We start from the raw sequence: 24,178 nt of genomic DNA, 5'->3' as shown, positions 1-24,178 counted from the left end.
TGGTCGGTTCTCGCTGGCTCCTCGCGCTCGCTATTGGTCCGCCGGTGGGAGCGGGGAGGGGAGGTACTGAAGGACAGGCACAGCGACCAATGGAAGCGGAGAAAAGTCACGGAGCAGCCAATGGTTGCAGCGGGTCGGGAGTGAGGTGACTTCCTGGAGACGGGCCCGGGGCGGGCAGGGTCCTGGTAACGGTGTCTGCGGAGCCGGAGGTAAACGGCCGGGAACGGGTCTGAGCCGGGGGACCGGGATCGAAGGGAGCGGGACTGAGGGACCGGAGGGACGCGGCCGGGGCCAAGAGCCAGCGGGATTTAGGGCTGCTTTCCGACCCTACGGCCTCCCTGATGGAGGGAAGTGGGAGGCCGGGCCCAACGTCTGGCGGTGCCGCTCCGTGGGTTGTGCCGGGATCGGGGCCGTGCTGGGCTGAGAAGCGCGGGGGTCTCCTTCCCAACTCGGAATTCCACGCAGCGCTGCAGGCTCGGGGCTGAGCGGTCAGATGAGTGTGAAGAGGAAATGGACCTGGGGTGCTGGATGGTGCTCGGCTGAATAGGAGCCAGCGGTGAGCAGGGGGCCAAGAGGGCCAACAGCATCCTGGCCTGCGTTAGAAACAGTTGGGCAGCAGGAGCAGGGAGGGAATCGTCCCCTGCGCTCAGCTCTGGTGAGGCTGCACCTCGAGTGCTGTGCCCAGTTTTGGGCCCCTCACTACAGGAAAGACATCGAGGAGCGTGTCCAGAGAAGGGCAACGAAACTGGTGAGGGGTCTGGAGCACAAGGCTGATGAGGAGCGGCTGAGGGAGCTGGGGTTGTTCAGTGTAGAGAAGAGGAGGCTCAGGGGAGACCTCCCTGCACTCTGCAGCTTCCTGAAGGGAGGCTGTGGTGAGGAGGGGTTTGGCCTCTTCTCCCAGGCAACAAACAGGACCCGAGGAAACGGCTGCAGGTTGTACCAGAGGAGGTTTGGGTTGGACGTGAGGAAGAATTTTTTCTCTCAGTGGTCAGGCACTGCAATGGCTGCTCAGGGCGGTGGTGGAGTCGCCGTCCCTGGCAGCGCTCAAGGGGATCAGGAGCTGTGAGGTACGGCTTAGTGCTTGTGGCAGCAGTGGTGATGGGAGAATGGTTGGACTGGATGATCTTGGAGGTCCTTTCCACCCTTGTGATTCTATGATTCTATGAATTCTCTGTGATTCTGCGTGGGGCGACCACTGAGGCCCAGAAGCTTTTGGTTCCTTGTAGGATGAACGTCGGCGTGGCACACAGCGAGGTGAACCCCAACACGCGGGTGATGAGCAGCCGTGGGATCTGGCTGGCCTACGTCATCTCGGTGGCGGTGCTTCACATCATCCTCCTCAGCATCCCCTTCTTCAGCATCCCTGTGGTGTGGACGCTCACCAACGTCATCCACAACCTGGTGAGTCACGGCTCAGCTGCTCCCTCACAGGGCCACAGTGCAGCTGATGTTTGTCAGCTGTGTCACAGAGTCACAGGACGGTTGGGTTGGAAGGGACCCAAGGATCACGGAGCTCCAATCCCCACCAATGCAGGGCCACCAACCTCCACATTTCACAGCAGCCCAGGCTGCCCAGGGCCCCATCCAGCCTCCAACCCCTCCAGGGATGAACAGGGCATCGCAGCCTCTCTGGGCAGCTGTTCAGCCCCTCACCACTCTCACAGCACACAACTTCCCTGACATCCAACCTCCATCTGCCCTCCTTCAACTTCATTTCTCCTTGTCCTGCTCTCATCTCCCCTTTCAGCACTGCTGTGCTGGGCGCTGCGCCTTGTCCCCAGCTATGGGAAGTGCTGGGGCTCAATGAATGCTTCCAGACCCACTTCTGTGGAGAACCATTGCTGACAGAGATTCCTTGGCCTGGGAAACAGCTGTGAGAGCACACAGCACATTTCTGTCCCGTGGCTTGGCTCTGCACAGAGCTCTCAGCTCTCTCTGCCTTTCCTCCAGTCCCATGTGCTGCTGTTGCCTTCTCACCTCTTGCTGAGGCACAGGCCAGGCTGCTTTGCCTCCGCCTTGCTCTCCTGGAGCAAAAACTGAGTGCAGCCCCATCTGAATCTCTGCATCCCGGAGCTGCCCAGCTCCATCTCCTTGGCTCCGTCCCAGCGTTCCCGCTGCCTGTGTCCCCATCCTGCGTTCACCTGCTGCCTCCTTTCACTTGAAACCCACAGGTCATGTATTTGCTGCTGCACACAGTGAAGGGAACGCCGTTTGAAACCCCGGACCAAGGCAAGGATCGGCTGCTGACGCACTGGGAGCAGATTGACTACGGGCTGCAGTGCACCTCCTCACGCAAGTTCCTCAGCATCTCCCCCGTAGTGCTGTGAGTGCCCTTTTGTGCTGAACGAGGCGTAGGGGAGCGAGGCGGTGCCCTAGGAGGGCTGCTGCTGGTGCATTCAGTGCATTCAGCGCACTCAGCCTTGGCCTAGATAGGTCCCGGAGTTTGGGAAGTTCTCTCAGCTGAGAGGTGCTGGGTTTTATACAGGAAACAGCAGCGATTCAGCCAGAACGGCTGGTTTGGGGAAGCGCAGGGTGGCGCAGAACTAACCTGCACCTCGCTCCCTCCCCAGTTACCTCCTCACCAGCTTCTACACCAAGTACGACCCCGCGCACTTCATGATCAACACCGCCTCCCTGCTCAGCGTCCTCCTGCCCAAGCTGCCCCAGTTCCACGGCGTGAGGGTCTTTGGCATCAACAAATACTGAGCCCAGGCTCCCACCGTGCCGCGCAGAGCTTCCCACAGGATGGCGGAGCTGGAGGTGGGCGGCTGGGCAGAGCTGTGGGCTGCAGGGAGGATGCAGGAGCAGGGCTGGGCGCGGGGCTGCCGTGCAGTTTGCATGCAGGTCTTTTTGCAAGGGCTTCTTTGGCAAAGTCCTGCGTCTCTTTCGAGTGCCTCACTGAGGCCTTCTCTCTTGGTGCTTTGGTGAAGAGGTGAGCGGTGGGGCTGCATGGAGCGAGTGAGGCGTGTTGCACGTGTGCTTCCCTTAAGGTAAAGCCCTGCATGGCAATGGTGAAGCACTCAGAAGGGGAGAACTGTTGACTGGTGGGAAGAGTAACCACCCCACGCCTCCTTTGTCTTCATGTTTCGTACGTGTCCGTAATAAAGAACTCACAGAGCAGAGCAGCGTCCTCACATGAAGGGAAAGCAGCAGCCCAGTGCTTGCAGCACATCCCGCATGGCCCCCGTTGCCGTTCTGGAGTCCTACGGCTCAGCTGGTTCCAGCAGTGCCACCGCCTATGGCACATCAGCTTAGAAGCTCCCTGATTACTTTTCAGTATGTACATCCGTTTAAAAAAACAACAACAACAAAAGAAAAAACAACAAAAAATAGATTTTATTTGAAAGAAGAGCCCTTGTAGTGCCCAACAGAGCACCATCGTCCCCGGCCAGGGAGAGTCCGTGAGCGCCGAGCCGGGCCTCAACGCGCAGCCCTGCACAGCTCAGCGCTGGAAGGGCCGGCGCACCTTCTTCCTCCTCTTGTGCTTGGTGTCACTCTTGGGGGCGGCCCCCTCGGTCCTTGTGGTCCCAGCTGTGGCCCCCTGGGGAGCTGTGGGGGCAGGGGGAGGCGGGAAGCCCCCAGGCACCTGTCCTGAGGTCCCTTGGAACACGCGGGTGAAGAAGTCCTGCAGGTCGGCGGCAGAGCTGGGGCTGCCCTTGGAAGTGCTCCTGCTGGTGGGAAGCAGAGCCGGGTGGGAATCTGGGGGTCCCAATGCAGCCCCGGTGCCCGCGCACAGAGCCCCCCCTTTGCCCAGCCCCCAGGGTTCCCCATCCCGCTGCCAGCTCTCACCTCTGCCGCCCACCCGCGCCAGAACTCCGCACCCCGAAGGAGATGTGGTAGGGGACACGGTGGGTGTCGGGGCAGATCCCCACGCGCTGGCAGCCAGCCCACTCTGTGGGGAGACACGCGGCATCACGGGGGGCTCGTGCTCACCCTGCTGACGCCCGGGGACGCGATGTGCCCACCTGTGATGTCGTAGACCTTGCCGTCCATCACGGCAAAGTAGGTGATCTTCAGCCCCAGCAGGCTGGACTCAGCCCACAGGTCGCCCTCCTCGGCGGGGTGCAGCTGGCTGCACTCGGCGCAGTAGCGGGCGCTGAGCGGGTCGCGGTCCATCTCAAACCTCCTGCAACAGCAGCGCCATCTCAGCCCCCGGCGCGGCTCTTCAGGGACGGCCCGGAGCGCTGTGCCTGCAGCCGGAGCCCTGGGCCCTACCTGTGCTTGCCCTGGCACTTGCTGCACATCATGGTGTTCATGGCCTCCTTCAGGTCATCCTGCAGCCGGCTCAGGAACTCGCTCACCGATCTGCTCAGCTCGCTCTCTGCCATCCTCTTCCTGCGGCCGCCGCGGGGACAGAGCCGCGGTCAGAGCCCTGCGTGGGGCCAGCAGCCAAAGCACCTCCGAGACGCGAGCTTTGGGGCAGGAACTGGAGCTGGCAGCCCCCCTTCTCCCAGCAACCCACCCCCACAGCAGCGCACTCACATCTCGTACTCCTTCCTCTTCTCGGGGCTGCTGACGATGTCCCACGCCGCTCGCAGCACCTTGAAGGCCTCCTCAGCTCGCGGGTGCTCACTTTTATCCGGATGAACCTGGAAAGCACAGAGGACTCAGCGCTGCATCCCGGCGAGGCCGCGAGCAACGCGCAGCCGCCACGCACCAGCACGGCCAGCCGGCGATACGCCTTCCTCAGCTCCGCATCCGACGCCGTCGTTTCCACTCCCAGCGCCTGGAAGGGGTTCAGCTCCTCCTCGGGCACCTCGGCCATGGCCAGCAGCCGGGACACCTCCTCCGCGGAGCTGCCGGGAGCTCCCACGTCGCAGCCGGGCACGGCATCCCCCGCCCGCAGCTCCTCGGGTGCGCTTCGCCACCTCCGCCACCGGGCCCAGAGGCGCCACCAAGTCCCATTCACCCCGAGGAACCCGCGCGTCCGGCGGAGGACGGCGGAATCGAGCAGCTCCGCCAGCCGGGTCCTGCCCAGCGCGCTCACGCCGGCGGCCAACAGACGCCAGCAGAGCCGCAGCGCGCCCAGCAGCAGCACGAGGAGCAACAGCAGCAGCGCGCACAGCATCCACAGCAGCCGCAGCGCCAGCTCGCCGCCCGCCCGCAGCCCCCGGGCCGCCCTCAGGCCGACTCGCCGCGTCCATCCGCGCACGCCGCCCGGTGCCGTCCCTCCTATCCCGGCGCTCAGGCAGGAGCACAGCGGGCTCAGCGCCGCTTCCAGCAACGCCTTCAACCGGGCCCCTCCGCCCCGCCGCCCCCGGCCGCTCTCCTCCTTCTCCTTCGGGGCGGAACGCGGCCGCTGTCTCCTCCGCAGCCTCCGGGTCGCCCTCCCCGGGTCCTCGTCGCCCTCCTCGGGGCCGGGCTCGGTACGCCGGCGGCAGCCCAGAGCGCAGGATCCGTCCCGGGGCGGTGGAGCCCGGGGCGCGGCTCGCTCCCCCCGGCAGCCGCAAGGACCGGGCCCGTCGGGGGCCGAAGCGCCGTCCCCGTCTCCTTCCTCGTTGCCGTCGTCTTCGGGCGGTTCCGGCCCGCAGTCCCCGTTCCAGGCGGCGCTGCGCGGGGGGCTCCGGGCTGAACGCTCCCGGCCGCCGCCGCCGCCCCCCGCGGCCTCCGGTGGGGGCTGAGCCATGGCGGCGGCCCGGGCCCTACGTCACCGCCATCGTCCCCGTGCCTGCAACCGGGAGCGGGCTCAGCGCCGCGGGATCGCCGCCAGGGTTGGGATCCGAGCCGGGGAGGCCCGCGGGCACGGGGGAGCGGAACGGCGGCCGCCTACGGCGGTCGGAGGACGAAGCGGAGGCTCCGCGGTGCCGCCGCCCGCCGGGGCCGCTCTCACCGGTGCCGGCGCGGGGGGGGGGTCCGCCACCGCCTCCCGCCCCCCCCCGGGTCCCTCACGCTCCTCACTTCCGCCTTCCGCCCGCCCGCCGCAGCCGCCGAGCTCACTTCCGGGGGCGTGGCCCGACGTCGTGCGTCACCTCCCTCGCCACGCCTGCTAACGGCCCCGCCCCTTTAACCCCTTCGTTGCCGGTCTCGGAGCCCGGCCGGTGCTTCCCGTGCATCTCGGGACGCCCCGAGGCGCCCTGGGAGACCCGCAGCGCTCCGTGCGGCGCCTCGGAGGACTCCGCGGAACCCAAACCGAGCCCTAGAGCACCTCGGGGTGCTCCTCGAGTTCCTCAGCGTGCTCTGCGGGGTGCCCTAGAGGACTCCATGCACCCCCCCCGTGCACCCTAGGGCATCCCAGAATACTCCCCGAGCTCCTCAGTGCCCTTTGGGGCGCCCTAGAGGACTCTAAACACAACCCCCCGTATTCCTTAAGGCATCCCAGAATACTCCCCGAGCCCCTCAGTGCTCCGTAGGACACCCTAGAGGTCCCCAACATCCCCCCGTGCGCACCCGCGCATCCCATAATACTCCCAGAGCTCCTCGGTGCGCTCTAAGGGGCACCCAAAGGCTCCGCACTGCGCCCTGTGCGACTCTAAGCACCCTTCCGATTTACTGCAGGGCTCCCCCAAAGCTCCCAGTTACGCCCTATGGCCCCACACAGCCCCCCCCGGTGGGGTCCTCCGCCGGCCCCCCTGCGACGTGGCTGCGATGCGGCATTCGGGCACCGGGCGGCGGCCGTGAGCCGAGCGGAGACCCGTCCCGAGGTCGGTCTCCGAGTGTCGGGGCACGGGGATGGAGGGATGGAGAGATGGAGGGATGGAGGGATGGAGGGATGGAGGGATGAATGGAGGAATGGAGGGATGGAGGGATGGAGGGATGGAGGGATGTGAAGGGGTGGAGGGATGGAGGGATGGAGGGATGTGAAAGGATGGAGGGATGAATGGAGGAATGAATGGAGGGATGGAGGGAGGGATGGAGGGATGGAAGGATGGAAGGATGGAGGGATGGAGGGATGAATGGAGGGATGGAGGGATGGAGGAATAGAAGGATGGAGAGATGGACAGATGGATGGATCGAAGGATGGAGGGATGGATGGATGGAAGGATGGAGGGATGCAGGGATGGGAGGATGGAAGGATGGAGGGATGGAAGGATGGAGAAATGAAGAGATGGAGGAATGGAAGAATATAGAGGAATGGAGGGGTGGAGGGATGTGGGGCACTGGAGCGCGGTTCCCTTGAGAGAGGGTTTAAAGGGGGGGTGGTCAGGGGGCACTGTTTTCAAACAAAAGAAAGACTTTAGGGTAAGATCCATAGAGCACAGGGAGGCAGATGTATGTACACTATATACAGAGGCACAGGTGGCATTGAGACCCCCCTGCCCGCCATCCCTCCTCTTCTCCCATCCATTGGAAATGATGGGAGGTGGAGCTGTGTCACCAAGGAGGGTGGGGGCAAAGGCATCGAGGGGGACAACAAAAACGTGGGGGGTGGGGTGGGGGGTGGGGTTGCCTGCAGAGATGGGGGGGGTGTGGAACTCTTTGGTTTCGACACTGTGGCTGCACAGGTCGGCTGTGTCACACCCAGCAATACCCTTCTACCCCTCCGGAGGAGCACGGCACCCCCAGACCAAGGAGGGCTGTGTGGTGCGACCCCCCCAGGCCACACACCTGTGTTAGGTGGGGGACCCCCACGCCTCTCCCCAAAGGCACTTTGGCCCCACACATCCCTCCTACACGCCGGGTGCTCCTCCCCCTTCCCCCCCCCTCCAAACTCAAGAGAGGGAGTTGAGGAAGTGGCTCTCCCCAGCCAAGGTGCTCAGCATGGAGCTCATGTCACCCACAGCCATGTTGGCACCGCCGGGTGCCGGCAACAGGAGACCCCCAGTGGGGCTGGGGGGGCCGGGCAGGAGCGTGGAGCTCTCTGCATCCTCCACGATGGCAGCGAAGTCCAGGTGAGTGTTCTCCAGGTCCAGCGAGTCCAGGCTGTTGAATGCCTGCTGCCCCGAGTCTGGGTAGAAGCAAGAGCTGCCTTTGTTGCCCCCCAGGCTCCCAGTGCAGTGCCCGGGACCCCCACAGCTTGCAGCGGGCGGACCCTGAAGCTTGTGGCTGCCTTTGCCCACCTGGCCCGGGTAGCAGAGCAGCGCGTCACCGGGCACCTCGGGGGCAGGGTGGACGGGGGGCAGACGCAGCCCGCGCTGGGGGTTGGCACCTGCTGCCTCATAGGAGGGGTTGGGCTCTGCCAGGTTGCCCCCATAGCCCACGCTGTTCTGGTGTCCCGGTGGCTTGGCACCGCTGGGGGGATGCGGCGCCATTTCCGGGTTAAAGCACGGGGGGCTCAGGAGGTGGGGGTTCTCCAGCAGCCCCTGCAGGTGATTCGCTTTGGGCTGGTAACCGGAGTATTTGGGGCCCAGGTAGGGCGGTGCGCGCGTGCCCTGGTACTGCCCAGACTCACCGCCCAGCCCCATGCCGGCCTCGCCAGCCCCGGGGGGCTCCCCCCACATCAGAGCCTGCTGCGCCTGCACGTAGCTGCGGACCATCACCTCTTTGGCCTGCAAAGTGGGGGTGTGGGCTCTCCTCCCCCGCGAGCTCAGCACAGCCGCGTAGCTGCTGGCTGTCTGCTCCTCGGCCCGGTACCCGCTCACGGTTTGGCCGAACGTGGGCTGTTGTGCGGCTTTGGCATTCTGGCACGGAGCGAGGGCCGGGGCCGGCGCCGAGTACCGCTGCTCTGATTTGATCTGCAGGCAGTTCAAGCGGTGCCCATCAGAAAAGCCGCCGTCCTGGCACGCGCTCATCAGCCTTGGGTGCTGCACGCAGTGGCTGGGCGCTGGGTACGGAGCGGCGTGACGGTGGCAGTGCGTCTCAGCCACGGCACCGAGTCCCGGCTGCCCAGAGCTCAGCTCCAGATGACCGCTTGGTTGGGGTTCCTCCCACTGGGGCAGCACGGCCCCGCTGCCAGCTCGCAGGCCGGGGAAGTGCTGGTTCATCTGGCACTGCGGCAGGGAGAACTCGGGCTGCAGCAGTCCCTCCTCCATCTCTCCGTGCCCACATGGGTTCAGCTGCATTCCCCCACCCGGGGTCCGCGGAGCGCTGCCGTACAGACCCCCACACTGCAGCTGCACGTTGGCCCCCTGGCACGGGAAGCTTTCCTCAGGGTAGTTCAAGAACGGGTCCATTTCCAGCAAGCCGGACTCCGCGCCAGGTGCGGGGCCCTCGGCGTTCACGCTCTCCAGGTAAACATTCTCACTGATGCTGGGGGGGCGCGGGGAGAAGCCTCGGAGCTGGAGGGCGGCGTCGGAAGCAGGCAGGGGCTGCAGGGCGGCTCTGCTCCCTCCCGGCGCGCTCACGTTCCCCGCGCTTTTAAAACGCTGCACTTTGGGCACAGCGTGGCACTGAGGGTCGGCGGCGGTCCGGGCCGGGTCGCTGGCCCTCCTCGCCCCGTTCCCAGGCACCAGATGAGGGTGAAGGCTGCTCACGTAGCGCTCGTTGGAGCTGTGCCTCCGCAGCAAACCGTTCGTAAAGAAGGGGGGCACGGCCGGCTCGAGGCAATCCCCGGGCACGCCGCCGTGGCCGCCCGTGGGCAGCGGCTCCACGCTGGGCAGCGGGGTCGGGGGCGGCCCGCCCGTAGCCGCGGCGTATTTGGCTCTGAGGCGGTAGCGCTGCGCCGGGCTGAGGCCGCCCACACCGGGCAGCGCTCCGCAGGGGTTGGCGCTGCCGGAGCGCCGCGGCTCATCCGGAGAGAGCCGCTCGTAGCCATCCGAGCATCCCGGCATCGTCCCCGCCTCGCCGGCCGGGTTTGGCCCCATCAGGTACGGGGACGCGGCGGAGGAGCGGCGGCTGACGGTGTAGGCTGAGCTGACGGTGCTGGTGGCGCTGCTGCGGCGCTCGCTCGGTGGAACGGCCAGCTCTGCCGCCGACAGATCCGCGATGCGGCGCTGCGATGCGGCCGGCGGCACGCAGAGCCCGGGCCCGTCTCCGGGCGGACCTGGAAGAGAAGGGCAGTTACGCCTCCAGGGCCACCGCACGGCCGGTGCCTGCGTGACGCCGAGCTGAGCGGCGCGCCCGACGCACTGGGAGGAAGGGAAGCCGTCCAGAGGGACCCGGACGGGCTGGAGAAGTGGCGCCACGAAGAGCTGATGGGGCTCAGCAGGGCCAAGAGCGGGTGCTGCGTTTGGGTCGGGGCAAAGCCAGGTGTTGCTGCAGACTGGGGGAAGAGCTCGAGAGCAGCCCGGAAGGGCAGCTGTGTTCCGGGCTGCTTTAAAAGAGGGGCGGCCAGCAGGGACAGGGAGGTGATCGTCCCCCTCTGCTCGGCTTTTGTGAAGCCCCATCTGCAGCGCTGCGTCCAGGCCTGGGGCCCCCAGCACAGGAAGGACGTGGAGCTCTGGGAGCGGGTCCAGAGGAGGCACTGAGATGAGCAGAGGGCTGGAGCAGCTCTGCTGTGAGGAAAGGCTGAGGGAACTGGGCTTGGAGAAGATAAGGCTGTGGGGAGACCTCACGGTGGCCTTCCAGTGCTTGGGGGGAGCAGATAAACAGGAGGGGGAACGGCTGTTTGTGAGGGTGGGTGGTGATGGGACAAGGGGAATGGTTTTAAAGTGAGCCAGGGGAGGTTCAGGTGGGATATGAGGAGGAAGTTTTTCACACAGGGTGGTGAGGCACTGGAACAGGCTGCCCAAGGAGGCTGTGGATGCCCCATGCCTGCAGGCATTCAAGGCCAGGCTGGATGTGGCTCTGGGCAGCCTGGGCTGGTGGCTGGCGACCTGCACACAGCAGGGGGTTGGACCTCAGTCCTTTTCAGCCCAGGCCATTCTATGATTCTACGAAATGATTCTATAGGATTGAAGTAAAAAACGGGGCACAGCTCCCAGTGCGTGCGCCAACAGCTCCCTGCTGCGCACCGCATCCAGGAGGTCTCACCGGCTCCGGGGATGGCCGGCAGATTCAGGCCCTTGGTAGCCGACGGCTTCCTCATCTGCTTCAGTTTGTCAATGCGAAGGTTCTCGAGCTTCTGGAGGGCCATCAGCCCCGAGGTGCCCATGGGCTCCCCAGGCACCACCTCCTCCAGCGTGGACAGGTCCTCGTAGCTGCCCCCCGTGTTGCCCGTCATCTCCACGCCGCTGTCGTTGTTGGTGGTGCTGCCGAGGGGCGAGCGGTCACTGCTGCACGACGACTGCCCACCAGGGCTGGGCTGTGGCTTCTGGGGGCGGACCAAAGGAAAAAGGAGGGTCAGACATCCATTAATGCAAACCGGGATGCAAACCGACTTCGCCGCCGCCGCCAGCAGCCTCTGGCTCCTCACCGAGGCGAAGTCAGGCACCAGCAGCTTGCTGTCATCCTTCCGGATCTCAGCGGGGCCGTTGGTGTTTTTCTCCTGCTTCGTGTCCTGCGGTGCCCCGGAGGCAGGCAGCGTGTGGCCAGGCACCGCACTGCCCCGGTGCTTCTTGGTGACGTGGGCATCGGGGCCGTGCACCGTCTTCACGTGTTTGCGCAGGGAGCTGGGATCCGTGTAGCGCTTGGTGCAGCCCGGGATCTTGCAGATGTACGGCTTCTGTGGGGGGAAAAAGGTGCAAGGAGGGGTTAGGATTGGTTGGATGTGATCCTCGAAGGTCCCTTCCGGTGGAACCGCTGCGTTTCATTCCATTCCAAACTCCTTCCAACGAAGGACCAGGATCCCCTCCTCATCCTCTCCGGTTGATCTGGGAGCTGAGGAAACAGAGGGTGGGAAGGACAGAGACTGGATCCCTCTGTGGGGTGTTAGAGGTCATAAAGAGGAAGAATATAAGGACAGAGCGTCCCTGCATGGCGCGGGGATAAAGGGATCCTGGTGGGTAACCTCGGAAGAAAGGAACCTGGGGATCTATTACAGTGGGCAAGAAGGGAATCAAAGAATCATGGAATGTCTCGGGTTTCAAGAGACCCCAAGGATCATCAAGCTCCAATCCCCTGCCACACGCAGGGCCACCAACCTCCACATCTCATGAGAAAAAGTCCCAGGGACCAACAGCAGCCCAAGGGGAACCCAGGGGGCGGCAGCCCCAGATGTACCTCATTGGAGTGGGTGCGGTTTTGGTGCTTGGCCCGGTCGGAAGCGTTGGAGAAGGCTTTGTTACAGCCCTCGTGTTCGCACACGTAGGGTTTCTCACCCGTGTGGGAGCGCAGATGTGTCTTGAGGTTCTCCAGACGGGAGTACGCTTTGTTACAGCCCTCAAACTGCACGGGAGAGCGGAGCAAAACACGGCTCAACCCTGAACAGACCCTGCATGACCACAGCGCGCCGCCCGCAGCCCCTTCGCCCTCCTGACCCGTGCCACGCTGCACCCCCACCCGCCACGCACACCTTGGCTCCACGCGCAGCTGTGCCACCACACAGGGCTCTGGGCGCCCGCACCAAATTGCTCCGCGTGCCGCCAGGCTGCCCACCAACCCGCCTCATTCTCCAGCCCCGAGTGCCCCGCAGTGCCACACGCTGCCCTCAGCTCTGCGAAAAACCCCGTCCCATCTCACCGTGCACTTGTGAGGCTTCTCGCCCGTGTGACGCCTCATGTGCACCACCAGCATGTACTGCGCCTTGAAGGGCCGCTGCTCCCGTGAGCACGCTGCCCAGTGGCACACGAACTCCTTCTTCTCGCCGTGGATGTGCTCGTTGTTGATGTGCTGGGGAGAAGAGGGAATCACAAGGGGCACGGGGGAGGGCACCGAGTGTCAGGGGCAAATTAAGACGAGACGTGGGAAAATGTGGATATGGAGGGAGAGGGACGGGTGGGGGAGACGCTGGGGGAATAGAGAGAGGTCAGATGGCGTGCGGAGGAAGCGGGGGGCACTGGAAGTGGCTGGGGGCTAACGGGGGTGGCCAAGAGAAGATATGGGGGTCATGGAGCGTCTGAAGGGAGGCACGGAGAAGAAAGCAGGGAGTTTGGATGCACCAGAGCTTCGGGAGAGCTGGCTCAGGGCTGAGGAAGGGCAGGCTGGGTGGCGTCCCTTGGCACACGGTATGGGAAGATCACAAAGAACTTGCCCAGGTGAAGAGGAGGATGCATCTCCCTCCCTTCCAACACCGCTCACCCGTGTGGTGAGTTCTAGAAGTGGTGGGGAGAGCCGCAGGTTCAGCCCAAGACAGGGCAGTCTGAGCAGGAGCGAGGGGTTGACACAGCGGCACGTCAGCCAGTGGCCCGAGCACAGGGTCGGGGACGTGGGGCGCCCAGGTAGGACCTAACTCACATGCACCAGCTGCTCCTGCGTGTCAAACTCCTTGGCACAGCCATCCCAGTAGCAGTTCGTTTCATAGATGGTCTCAAATTCGGGTTTCCCATCCTCCTTCTCCAGATCTTCCCGAACGCTGAGCATCCCCAGCAAGGGGTCCTGGAGGAGCGCGGCCGGGTGAGAACTCCAAGGCGGGATTCTGTGTCCACCCTGCTCCTGGGAGCGGCACAGGGGAGAGCGTGGAGCTGTTGGGAGCAGGGGAGTCCAAAGGCCCTGGGAGTACCTGTGTGCCTGCGGAGGCTGGACTGGAGATGTCACCCTCAGATTTCTCCTCTGCGTATTTGGCTGTCAGAGGGCTACTCAGGCTCCTCTCCAACTTCAGCTGCTGCAGTGGCAGGGGGAAATTGCAAAGCAGTCAGCAGCAGGACGCCCACCCGTTACGTGGGACGCACAGCATCCCTGCGGCCCCGTACCTGGCAGTGTTTGAGGGGCCCACGAGCCGGGGTGTGATGGAGGAGCCCCGGGCGGGACGACAGGGTTTCGTGGGAGCTGCACGGTGGCAGGGGTGGAGTGTGGCTGAACAGTTGCCCTTGGCTTTTCTGCTGCCCCGGAGGGTTCTGGTACCCCAACGATGGACTGCAAAGAGCAAAAGGGATATGCAGGCGACACCAGCACAGGACAGGAGTTTGGGCAGGGATCTGAGCTCCCAGCAGCTCCTGTCCTAGCACACCAGCCTCATTGCCCTCCCGCTCTGGGATAACTGCTCCCAGTTTGGCCCCTGGCATTCCCCAAGCTGGGCAACAGCACTCAGGTTCCTGCACTCAGAGGCTGTCTGCATGCCCGTGAGCCGAAGTCCGGCGCCCACCTGATGCTGCTGATGGAGAGGTGACCATAGGAGCCACTGGCGGAGGCGCAACGGGAGTTGATGAAAGCAACGAGGGAGTTGGGCGAGGTGCGGATCACCGTCTGCAGGTCAACGCTGGAGTCTGACAGGGGTGAGATGGACAGTGCCCGCTTCTTGCCCAGCTTGCCGGCACCACGGGGCGTTGAGAACCGCGAGCCTGGGACAGTGGCAGAGAGTGGAGGGCACCGCTCTTAGGATTGGTCCTGGAAGGCTGAAGCAACTGAAGCGACCCCCAAGGACACAAGCCCGGTGCTTTGGAGCCTGCAGGAGCACCCGGAGCTTGCTGGGTGCTGGGTCCAGACTGTGGCAAAGCTCAGAAGCACCCTTCCTCCCAGTCACAAACCCTAAGAAGTGTCTGAAGATCTGAAGCCCTTGACACGCACCGACTCCTTTCTACAACCTATCCCAGCCCAAAATAAGTGCCCAGTCCTTTTGGCCAACAGCAGCCCCTGCGTGAGCCGACACAGATTTCCCTATTGATAGCAACAACTCTGTCGCAGGAGGGATCCCTGAAGCCCCAGCAGCTTCAGCCCTCTCAGCACTGCCGGAGGCGCCCAAGCCCCTCATCAACCCCTCACCTGGAGCACGGACTCACCATCAGCACCACCCGGATGCTCGGTGCCGGGCACCAGCCCATAGCCATGGTGACTGCTGGCGAGGCTGGGCGGATGGCACACCGAGAAATCGAGTCCTGGGGGGGAGGGAGGGAAAGGAAGGGTGAAGGGTGTGAGAGGGAGACGCCGAGCCTCCCGCTGAAGGCACGCGTCCATCCCCGGCACCTCGCGTGCTGAGCTGTGACCGACCTTGCAGCGCCGCTGTGCCCGCAGAGGCTCCGTGCAGCGGCCGCGGGCAGCAGTGCTCAGCGTAGCCGGGGCCCTGAGGCGTAACGGGGTTGAACATGGCACAGCGGGGCCTGCCCGGCCTTCAGGGCCGCGTCTGCTCCTCGCCGAGGGGCCGGCGCCAGTCGAGGCCTGCGGAGAGCAAAGCCCCGGCCTCGCGTAGGCTCGGTGCCCGCAGGGGGCGCCGCGGTGCCGCGCAGGCAACGCCCGGGCCTCGGGGCCGCACGGGCCGCGTCCCGCAGGCCGCAGCGCCCCGCAGGCCGAGGCCTTCCCACTCTGCCCACACACAGCCCTGTGTGCCCGGCCAAAAGGCCTGGAGCTTGGGGGAGCAGCCCCGGGGTTGGGGAGCAGCCAACCTAACCCTAACCCTGCGTCCCACAGCTTGGCACACATGGGATCCCGGGCAGAAAAGTGCAATCAATGGAACCTCGCCACAGAGCCATCAGACGTGGGACTCCTGTCTGCCCGCCCAGCTGCCCCTCATAGGGCATCCTGCTGCTGCCCATCTGCGAGCAGACATCAGTTCTGCACTATGAGAGCGGTGAGGGGCTGAACAGCTGCCCAGAGAGGCTGCGATGCCCCGTCCATCCCTGGAGGCGTTGGAGGCCGGGTTGGATGGGGCCCTGGGCAGCCTGGGCTGCTGTGAAATGTGGAGGTTGGTGGCCCTGCATGGCACAGGGGGGTTGGAGCTCCGTGATCCTGGAGCTCCCTTCCAACCCAGCCGTGCTGTGGTTCTGTGAGCCCCTCACCCTAAGGACTCCCCTCCTCCCCAGGACCAGGGCAGCTTTCTGCACGGGGCACAGATGTGAAGCGCGGCTGGGGCTCATGGTGTGCGCCTGGAGGGGAGCAGGGGCTGCTGCCAGGGGAGGGCAGCACGCAGAGCCGCATCCCTCCGTTTCTGGTACAGATTTAGATGAAAAATGGCCTTAAAAACGATCCAGTTTCCAGCCTGTAAAAATTGCAAGCCCTGACGGCCGCAACAAGAATAGAAGGCACAGACGGATGGAGCCGCTCTTGGCCGATGGACCCAGGCTGGCATCACGGTTGCAGTCACTCCCAGCCCTGCCCTGCCCGCGGCTCCCCGCCCTGCCTGCGGGCCAAACCCTGCCCCGTCCCACCTACGCAGCCCACGGGGCTCAGCCCTGCCTGGAGCCCGGGCCCCGTTTCCACCCACGGCCTCGGCACCAGCTCCCAGCCCACGGCTCGGCCCCCACCGTCCTGCCCCGGGACCCCCATGGGTTTGCGAGAGAACCGAGGAGCGGGGGAACGGGCACACGTGGGTGGCACTGCTTCCAAGGCCCCTCCGCCTCCCCCGCGGAGGAACTGCCCCAAAGAAGGGGGCTGGGGGAGCGGGAGCCCCTCACCCTGCTGGGAAAGAGCTGGGTTGAGTTGGGAGCACAGGGGTGAGGGGGGCAGCGATTCTTCCGCATGAGTTGCCCCTTTGAAAGCTTGTCTAGGGGCTTTGTGAGAGTGTCAGGCAGGAAGAATGGAGGGGGGGCCAGCAGGGCAGCACGGTGGTGGGGCTGGGGGCAGCAAAGGGAAAAACAGGAGGAGGAAATGGAGGAGATGGAGGGGAGGACGGGGGGCTCTTACCTGTGTGCTGCGCCCGCGCCGTGCAGCACGGATGGGGGGAGCAGCTCCAAGGGACGCCCCTCATGTTGCCCCTACCCCAGGTGCAGCATCTGGCAAAGACAGGGTGGGAGTTCCTCAAAAAAACGTTGTTCTGTGGAGCCAGGCACAGCTTCCTGCAGTACACGGCTGTGCAGACATGTGCGGGGGCATGAACACGCTTGCACATACACACACATACGTGTAGTCGCCTGCACGCGTGAGCGTGCGCACACCTGTGTGCAGACACAAACTGCGTGCTCACATGGGCGCGCAGATCTCTGCGTGCACGCCAGCACGCTCACACGGGAGCGCAAACACATTGGCGCACATACATACATGTACACACGTGTGTCACCGTGGTTGCTGGGCTTCTGTCTGCATGCAGAGCACTCGGGTCTCGTCAGCGTGCAGCGGCGCTGGATCCCTGCACCTGGGGTGGGGGGACACAGGGTGAGGCGCCCGGCATGCTTTGCTTCCCCTGCTGCAGCTCAGGGGGGCTCATGAGACCCCCTCAGGCCGCCCCCCCGAGGGGGGACGTGGTGTTCACACCGAGTGGACACGTGTGTGCGTGTCACGTCATGTGCGACACGTGCGCGGCCCCCAGCACCTCCTGACCTGCAGAGCACGCGTGCAACAGCACACAGCACGCACACGGGATCCGCACGCGTGCGCACGCTTTGCACGAGCACAAGGGCACACGGGGGGCACGCGGCAAACCACATCCCTGCCGCCCCATAAGTGCCGCCCCATAAGCGCCAGCATCGTGTGCCACGCGCCGCATGGAGGGCCGGGAGCAGCGCAGTGGGTCCCCACTGCTCCCCCCACCCCATGGGTACAGCAGGGGGTCACAGAACGCTGCCGGCGATGAAGGCTTTGGAGCACCAACCAACGGGGGGGCGATGGGGGCCCCGGCTGCGCGATGCTCCCTGTGGGGTTTGGGGGGGCGTCCCGCACCTCAGCGGCCTCCAGACTGAGGAATCCGGAGCCGGGCCGGGGGACGCGGGGAGCCGATGGGATCCGTGCCGTCATTCCCTCCCTCCCCCCCCCCCACCATCGCGCTCCCCTCCCCAGCGCCGCCGCCGCCGCCGCCGCGGCCCACCCAAGTCGCAGCCCATGGGCATAAATCTGAGAGCAGGGCGCAGGCGGGATGGAGGGAATCTTCCCCGGCCGCCTCTTGCCAAGAAACTCAAACTGAAACACATTCCTCCTCCTCTCTGCCAAGAAAACACGGATCGCAGCCAGCAGCCGGAGCAGGGCTGGCTCCGGGCGCAGCAGCGCCGCGCAGAAGGGGATTGGGACCGGTGTCCCCCCCCCGCCCCCTTCCCCCTTCTGCTTTTTTCCTTTTTTTTTTTCCTGCAAACGCGTCTGATCGCCGTCATCTGGCTCCAGTTTGTGGAGGACAGGAGAAACGGGGGGGGGGGGGGGAGAGAAAAAGGGGGCAAAGGGGCACCGCGGCCCACAGCGCTGAGGGATGGGAAAGGGATGGGAGGCAGAGAAACGGGCGCAGAGGCCCGTAGGAGAAGGGCAGAGCTGCACCCACCGCAGCCGAACCTGCAGGAGGGACGATTTGGGGAGGGGGCTCGGCAGCATCCCCAGCACCCCCAGCCCCGGCGCAGCCCTGGCAGGGTTAACAACCCCGGAGCCCCACGGCGGAGGAATGCGATGTCAGGGCTGGATTAGCGCAGCGCTCCCATCCCGGCGGAGCTGTGTGTGGCACAATCCATCACAGCGCCCGGCGTGGGGGGTCCGGGGGAGGGACCCTGCGTGCGCTGCTGCCTGCGTGTGTGAGCCCACCCTCGGCCGTGTGTGTGTGTGGTGCGTGTGCACGTGTGTGCCGGGGGACTTTTTTTGGGGGGGGGTGGGAGGGGGGAGGGCGGTTGGCGTGCAAACACCCGCACGTGTCTGCGTTTGCACGAGTGCTCGTGCACATCCACGAGTGTGTGCGCTGAAGGGGTGATGCTGCGCCACCCACCCCAAACTGCCGCGGGGTGAAGGAACGAGGTGGGGCTCAGAGCCGGGGACCTCCGCCTCATGGTGTCGTTCCACCTCCCCCCGCCCCAGTGCAGGGGCTGGGACCCCCCCCGCCCAAGGCCACCCCCAGCCCTGCACAGGCAGAGCCCCGCACTCGGCACAGCGCGGATCCCGCAGCCCTGGTGCTGCGACCCGGGGTCAGCTGTGCGCCCGATTGGTTTCACCCTGCGCGGCCGAACGCGGCCATCTGCCCCCCCCACACACAGAGCGGCTCTGCGGACACAGAGCTGCGGGGCCGGGGGGGCGGCCGTGGGGGCGACGCTCCACTGTGCCGGTGGGATCCCAGCACCAGGGGTTGTGTCCAAGTCCCCGCAGAGCCTCCACCCCCCCCCCCGCCGCCCATCCCCCCTGGAAGCGGCTCCTCCTGCATCGATTCCTCCTCCATCCCCGGCAAAGGCACCGCTCACAGCCCCACACCGACCCCGCTGCTGCGCCCTCAAAGCTCATCGCTTCGGGTTCAGGGGCTCTGAAAGGGGACGGTGGGGGGTCACGATCCCGGGCGGGTGGGTGTGCGATGCAGAGCTCATCCCACGGTGGTCCCCGGCCTGGAGCCAGTGGCAGAAGTTCCCAGCAGGACGCACATCCCCACTCCTTTCTCCTCCTCCAGCCTTTGGCGCGCCGATCCCACACCAAAATCCTCCTCTGCCGCATGCATCGCTTTACCACGAGGGGCCTGAAGCGTCCCCCCTCCCCCCCCCCATCCCCGAGCAACCCATGGGACCCCCCACCCCAACACCACGTCCCCATCTACCCCATCCCAGCCCCTCACTCCCACGTGCATCCACACCCACGGGGGGCTGTGCAGCGACACGCTCACACCAGCTCACACGCTTGTGAGCACACTGCAGGTGACCCGAGGGCAGGGGGGGCTCACAGCTCTGTGCCCCCTGTGGGGCAGCCCGAGCAGCGATGCTCAATAGGTGGTCCCTGTTTGCTTTGGCCCCGCACGTCCCAGCCCTGCACGCTGCTCCCGTAGAGCCGCAGCCCTGCCTGGGGATGGGGTCCACGGGAGGGGTTGGGGAAGGGGGCGGGGGGGGCTGGGGAGGTTTTGGGGTGAGGAGAGCGCAGACACAGCGGCGGCTGTTGGAGGAATTTTTATATTTCCCCCTTCGCGGCGCTGGAGGGAAACGGCGCAATGGAACATGTGGGAGCCATAAACGTCCAGCCCTGAGTCGTGGGGCAGCGCCTCCCCACGGCATCGCCCCCCACCCGGACACCCCGGAGCAGGAGGTGGGGCGGCGGGTGACGTGTGTCCTCGGGTCACCCTGAGCCGTCCCCACCGCACGGCTCCATCCTAAAGGACTCCTTGGGGTTGGGGTGAGAGGATGCTCAGCACCGGGGAGCGGAGGGGGGGTCGTTAAAGCATTAAAGGTGCTACTCTGCAATGCGTAGAGCCGCCCTGTCGTCCGCCCCATCAGCCGCGGCCGTGCTTCCCTGCACCGGGAGTGGAGGTCTGGGGGGGGATGAGGGTCTGCACCCCACATCTGGGGCGCTCACGCAGCCCTGCCCCATCCTCAGCCCCGGAAGCTGAAACCTGAAGCTGTTTTTGCTGCTGGTTCCCACTCCGCAGCAGCTATTTTATCAGCTGTTCCCGCTGCTGTTCTGCAGCTTCTGCAGGGCTGTGGTGCAGCACGAGGACCCACGGTGCTCACCGAGAACCCCTGCGACCTTTGCTATGTGTCACATCCCCTCCGCACAGCTGGAGGAGATAGCAGGGGAAACTGAGGCACGTGGGCCCAGGAGCACAAGGGTGGACGGCTGTGCAATGCACGCAGGTACGAGCGCACACACGTGGCTTCACACTGCACCCAGGGGTGCTTTGGGTGCAGATTGCTGCTGCTCAGACCGACCACCGCCCCCCCACATCAGCACCGGCGGAGGGCAGGACGGGGGGCACGGAGGAAGGCAAAAAGCAGCCCCAGCATCCTTTGGTGACGGTGAGGAACGGGCTGATTCTGCCCCACAGACCCTCAGTGCTCTGGGAAGGCCCAGGGAAAGGCGTGGAGCAACACAGCTGGAGCGCTGCAGAGACCCCATAACGTCCCACAGCAGCACGGGGGGGTGGGGGGACGCAGCAGTGCTCTGCCACCCCCCGCCCCACAGACTGCAGGCAGAGCTGCTCCTGGATCTGTGTTTCTGGAGGAGAAGCTCCATCCATCCACTTCCTCCTCCCTTCCCCCTGCTGCCCCACACCGAACCCACAATGCGGTCACTTCCACCTCTCCTTGCTCCACATGTGTGCCATTGCCCCACGCCTGCTGCTGCCCCACATCCCAGCTCAGGACCGCCTGCTTCCCCTCCCCCCCGCAGTTCATGCAGGGCCCAACGTTGGGCGCTTCAGCACAGGGGGCACAATTCCATGGAAAAACATTTCCTGAGCATCCCTGAGCATGGGGGTAGCAGCGTCCTTAAGCCCTGACCCCCAACTGGGGCTGACGGGAGCCACAACCCCAACCCGGAACTCCTTGGGGGTGGGGGGGCAAAAGGGAGGCAGCAGTGGGGGCACAGCAGGCGTCGGGGCCTTTGCCAGAGGCTGCTCAGAGTGATGGGGGGCTCGGGGCTGCCCCCATTCAATGCGCCCCCAGAAGGGCTGGTCGACCCCCAGCTCCCTGATGTGGGTGGGGAAGCAGCTCTGCCCTTCCGCAGACTGGGGAGGGGGAGGGGGGTCCCGGCACAGAGGTTTCTATGGTCCTGCCGTGTTCTGCATTGGAGGGGGGAGCAGCGCAGCCCCCCGGGGAACCCCTCTGTGCCATCACCGACCCCCCGGCCCGGGCGATGCTCGGAGCTGTGGAGCTCGAGGCGCGGTACCGTGTGCTGCTGAAGTGGCCCAAAGTGACCCAAAGTGACCCAAAGGAGTCCAAAAGAGTGAAGGGTGGGGAGGGGGGGGGTCGGGACCCCGCAGCAGCCCCGCGTACAGCTCGAGGAGCCCCGGGACCGGGCACTGCGTCACCGTGGGGCCGAGGCAGCGCCTGCCCCTCTCCGGTACCGGGGATGCGAAACGGCCCGGAGCCGGACCGCCCCGACCGCCCCATCCCTGCCCCAGCCCCGTGGGGGGGCACGGCGCTGCCCACCCCCCCGAAACCGCGAGGGCGTGGGAGCCCCGTACGGCCCGAGCCCCGCTCGCAGCGCCCGCATCCCCACCTCCGGCCGGTGCTCCGCGCTCCGCTCCTCCCGGCGGCGGCGGTTCGGTCCCGGTGCGTCGCTGTGCGGTTCGGTTCGGTCCCGGTGCGGTTCGGTCCCCGGCGGGGCGGATCCCGGAGCTCAGGGTTAGACGGGACGGACGGCCCCTCTCCCCCCGAACCCCACCGGGCCCGGAATCGCGGTCCGCCCACACCGAACGCTGCGGGACCCCGCGGGGGCGGCGCGTCCCGGGGCAGAAAAGCGGCGGAGCTGCGGGATTCAACTTCGGGCGGCGGCGGCGGAGCGGAGCGGCGTTCGGGACCCCAACCGGGAGCGCCGCGGTCACTCCGAAAACCCGGGGTGGATCCGGCACGCGCGGCCCTGCACACGCGCGGGGCCATCCCACGTGTGTGAGCGTGAGCGTGTGTGAATGCGAGCGTGAGTGTGAGTGTGAGTGTGAGCGTGAGTGTGAGTGTGAGTGTGAGTGTGAGTGTGTGCAGGGCCCGTGCAGCCGTGCACCGTTCCAGGTGTGCAAAGGATCCGGGCACGCTCACAGCGATGGCATCTGTGCAAAGGTGCACGCGGGGCGCACAAAGCACCGTGTGCCCGGGACCCCCGCACACGTGCACACGCGCGGCTTTGCACACATGCACGCACACGCACACGCGTGCACAGCGTGCCGGGTGCCGGCCCTGACCCCAAACCCTGGAAGGGATGAGAAGCTTCCCCCCCCCCCCCCGCTTTGCCCACACTGGCTGCGGCTGGGGCTCCGGGCCTGCAGCCCCCTCCCTCTACACGGAGCACGGAGGTCCCGCAGCCCCCGTGCCCCCCCCCCGGTGGGGGCTGTCATGGCCCCGTGTGCCCCGCACCCCCCCGTGTCACCGCGCACATGATGGAGGGGGTGGCTGCAGCGGCGGCAGCGCAGCGATGGGGGCTCGGGGGGGGAGCAGAGGTGGGGGTCGCCGGGTTGGGGAGGCGATTTCCCCACCTGGGGGGGCGCTTTCCCTTTGGGGCCGCGTCCCTTTGCTGTTTGTTTGCACTGCAGGTTGGTCCCCGCGCTGTCACGGCGGTGTCACAACGCCGTCCCGATGCGCAGCTATTTCGGGGAAGGCGCCCTTTGCCCCCCGCTCCCAGGCAGAACGTGACAGCGCGTGGCAGTGCCAGCAGGGCACAACGGGGGGGGGGGGACAGACAGCACGACTCCCCCCAGCCCCATTCCTCTTCCCCACAGCCCACCCTGAGCCCCACGCGCCCTTCTGGGGGGGTTGGCTGAGTCCAAAGCCTCTCACGGCCCCCCCGGTGGCACCCAGCACGGCGCCGCGCCGATGCCCCCTCGCACCCCGTGGCTCCCCGTCCCCACTGCGCTCTCGAAGGTGCCGGAGCTCCGCGCTGCTGCTGACCCCGCGGCCTCTGAGCGGGATTACCCTCCGCATTAGGGATCCTTGTCCTCCCCGTGTCCCCGTGTGTCGGCACGCACCGCTCTCCCCGCGCCGTATGGCTCCCCTGCAGGACGCGCTGGCCATAACAGGGAGCTGCGCGCCTCGCTTTCCCTCTCCACTGCCGTCACCCGGGACCCGCCTGGATGTCGGGGAGTCCCAGAGCCGCCCCCCAACAACCACACGGACGGTGCCCGCTGGGTGCGGGGGGTGGAGATCCCTCCTGCACCAAGGGAGGGCCGCCGGAGGGTCCCTGTGGGCCGCGGCCGATTGCCGCCCTCAGATCAGCCCCAGTGCAGCGCCAAGGTGCTGGGTGCAGTGAGAGTGGCCCCCCCGTGCCGTTTCGTAATGCGCTTCAGGGGCTGAGCAGCTCTGCTCCTGAGCTGAGTGACCCCGGTTAAGCCAGCAGGAAAACCCCCCCAGCCCTGCGCACGGCGTGGGGCAGCGCTGCGCACCCCCTCCTCACCCTAAACCCCCCCGTCGCCCCTTCCCTTGGGGTGACGCGCGCCCACCAGAGCCAGGGCAGCCCGTATGCAGGGATGCGCGCACAGACCCCTCCCCGCCCCCCAGCCCCAGATAATCTCGCCCTCCCGTTTAGGAAAGTCAAAGCGGCTCAGAGCGGGGTGGGATGATCCACGAGGATTAGGGGCTGAGAGGTACCCCCAGCCCCGCGCTCACTGTGGGTCAGCATGTCAGTGTGTCAGTGAGTCAGCACCGGCTGTGCAGCATCCGCAGGGGAAGGAAAAGCAGAGCCGGGCGGATGCTGGGATGCCGCAGGGTGGGAGCGAGGAGGCTGCGGATCCACGCGTGCCCGGCCCAAAGCCCAAAGCGTCCGCATCCCTGTCAGCAGCTGCGCGGGGCGCCGCCCCGGTCTGCAGTGCGGGGTGGGAGCAGGGAGCGCGCGGATCGCTGCCTTCTGGCCCCAACCCCGCACCTGCATCTCAGCACCTGCGTGGCGTTGCTTCATCGGCAGCGTGCACGTGTGCCCCAAAGGCCGAAGCATCGGAGAAGGGGGGAGGGAGGGGGTCAGCTCTGCCCCTTATAGGGTCATTTTGGGGAGCGTGCGCCGTGGCCGTGCTGCCCCACAGCCCTTGGGGGGCTGCCCGCAACGCGTGGCTGATGAAAGCTGCCCTTTGTCCGCCCCAGCGCGGGGCCAAGTGGGTTTG

The 24,178-nt window shown here is 66.0% G+C and overlaps 3 protein-coding genes across 6 annotated transcripts; 1 reads left to right on the top strand and 2 right to left on the bottom strand.

Annotated features, from left to right (window-relative positions):
* The first annotated feature begins 127 nt into the window (after nucleotides 1–127).
* Nucleotides 128–3,120, top strand: ORMDL2 (ORMDL sphingolipid biosynthesis regulator 2). The gene is made up of 4 exons (XM_052702927.1): nucleotides 128–209; nucleotides 1,227–1,401; nucleotides 2,172–2,323; nucleotides 2,571–3,120. The coding sequence occupies exons 2-4, from the start codon at nucleotides 1,228–1,230 to the stop codon at nucleotides 2,704–2,706; spliced, it is 462 nt and encodes a 153-aa protein (XP_052558887.1). The 5' UTR covers nucleotides 128–209; nucleotide 1,227; the 3' UTR covers nucleotides 2,707–3,120.
* Nucleotides 3,121–3,316: 196 nt separating this feature from the next.
* Nucleotides 3,317–5,945, bottom strand: DNAJC14 (DnaJ heat shock protein family (Hsp40) member C14). 3 transcript variants are annotated; one of them, XM_052702878.1, is made up of 7 exons: nucleotides 5,831–5,945; nucleotides 4,658–5,668; nucleotides 4,483–4,589; nucleotides 4,216–4,335; nucleotides 3,966–4,126; nucleotides 3,790–3,892; nucleotides 3,317–3,671 (listed from the first exon to the last, which is right to left on the bottom strand). In XM_052702878.1, the coding sequence occupies exons 2-7, from the start codon at nucleotides 5,624–5,626 to the stop codon at nucleotides 3,443–3,445; spliced, it is 1,689 nt and encodes a 562-aa protein (XP_052558838.1). In that variant the 5' UTR covers nucleotides 5,627–5,668; nucleotides 5,831–5,945; the 3' UTR covers nucleotides 3,317–3,442. The 3 variants fall into 3 exon arrangements, with proteins under 3 accessions (XP_052558838.1, XP_052558840.1, XP_052558839.1); XM_052702880.1 differs by having other exon boundaries at nucleotides 3,317–3,668; XM_052702879.1 differs by having other exon boundaries at nucleotides 4,658–5,909.
* Nucleotides 5,946–7,180: 1,235 nt separating this feature from the next.
* On the bottom strand, nucleotides 7,181–23,446 carry GLI1 (GLI family zinc finger 1). Of its 2 annotated transcripts, none has more exons than XM_052702837.1 (14): nucleotides 23,001–23,446; nucleotides 16,762–16,855; nucleotides 16,408–16,496; nucleotides 14,779–14,946; nucleotides 14,571–14,666; nucleotides 13,937–14,132; nucleotides 13,545–13,707; nucleotides 13,355–13,456; nucleotides 13,090–13,230; nucleotides 12,376–12,525; nucleotides 11,917–12,081; nucleotides 11,171–11,419; nucleotides 10,789–11,068; nucleotides 7,181–9,859 (listed from the first exon to the last, which is right to left on the bottom strand). In XM_052702837.1, exons 4-14 carry the CDS (start codon nucleotides 14,873–14,875, stop codon nucleotides 7,650–7,652), a joined length of 3,849 nt encoding a protein of 1,282 aa, XP_052558797.1. In that variant the 5' UTR covers nucleotides 14,876–14,946; nucleotides 16,408–16,496; nucleotides 16,762–16,855; nucleotides 23,001–23,446; the 3' UTR covers nucleotides 7,181–7,649. The 2 variants fall into 2 exon arrangements, with proteins under 2 accessions (XP_052558797.1, XP_052558796.1); XM_052702836.1 differs by lacking the exon at nucleotides 23,001–23,446 and adding an exon at nucleotides 21,598–22,273.
* Between the last annotated feature and the right edge of the window lie 732 nt (nucleotides 23,447–24,178).

This window comes from Tympanuchus pallidicinctus, unplaced genomic scaffold (genome assembly GCF_026119805.1).
Source record: "Tympanuchus pallidicinctus isolate F22 unplaced genomic scaffold, pur_lepc_1.0 scaffold47, whole genome shotgun sequence".
In the NCBI taxonomy this organism is placed as follows: domain Eukaryota; kingdom Metazoa; phylum Chordata; class Aves; order Galliformes; family Phasianidae; genus Tympanuchus; species Tympanuchus pallidicinctus.
This window is presented reverse-complemented; position numbering and strand designations above follow the sequence as displayed.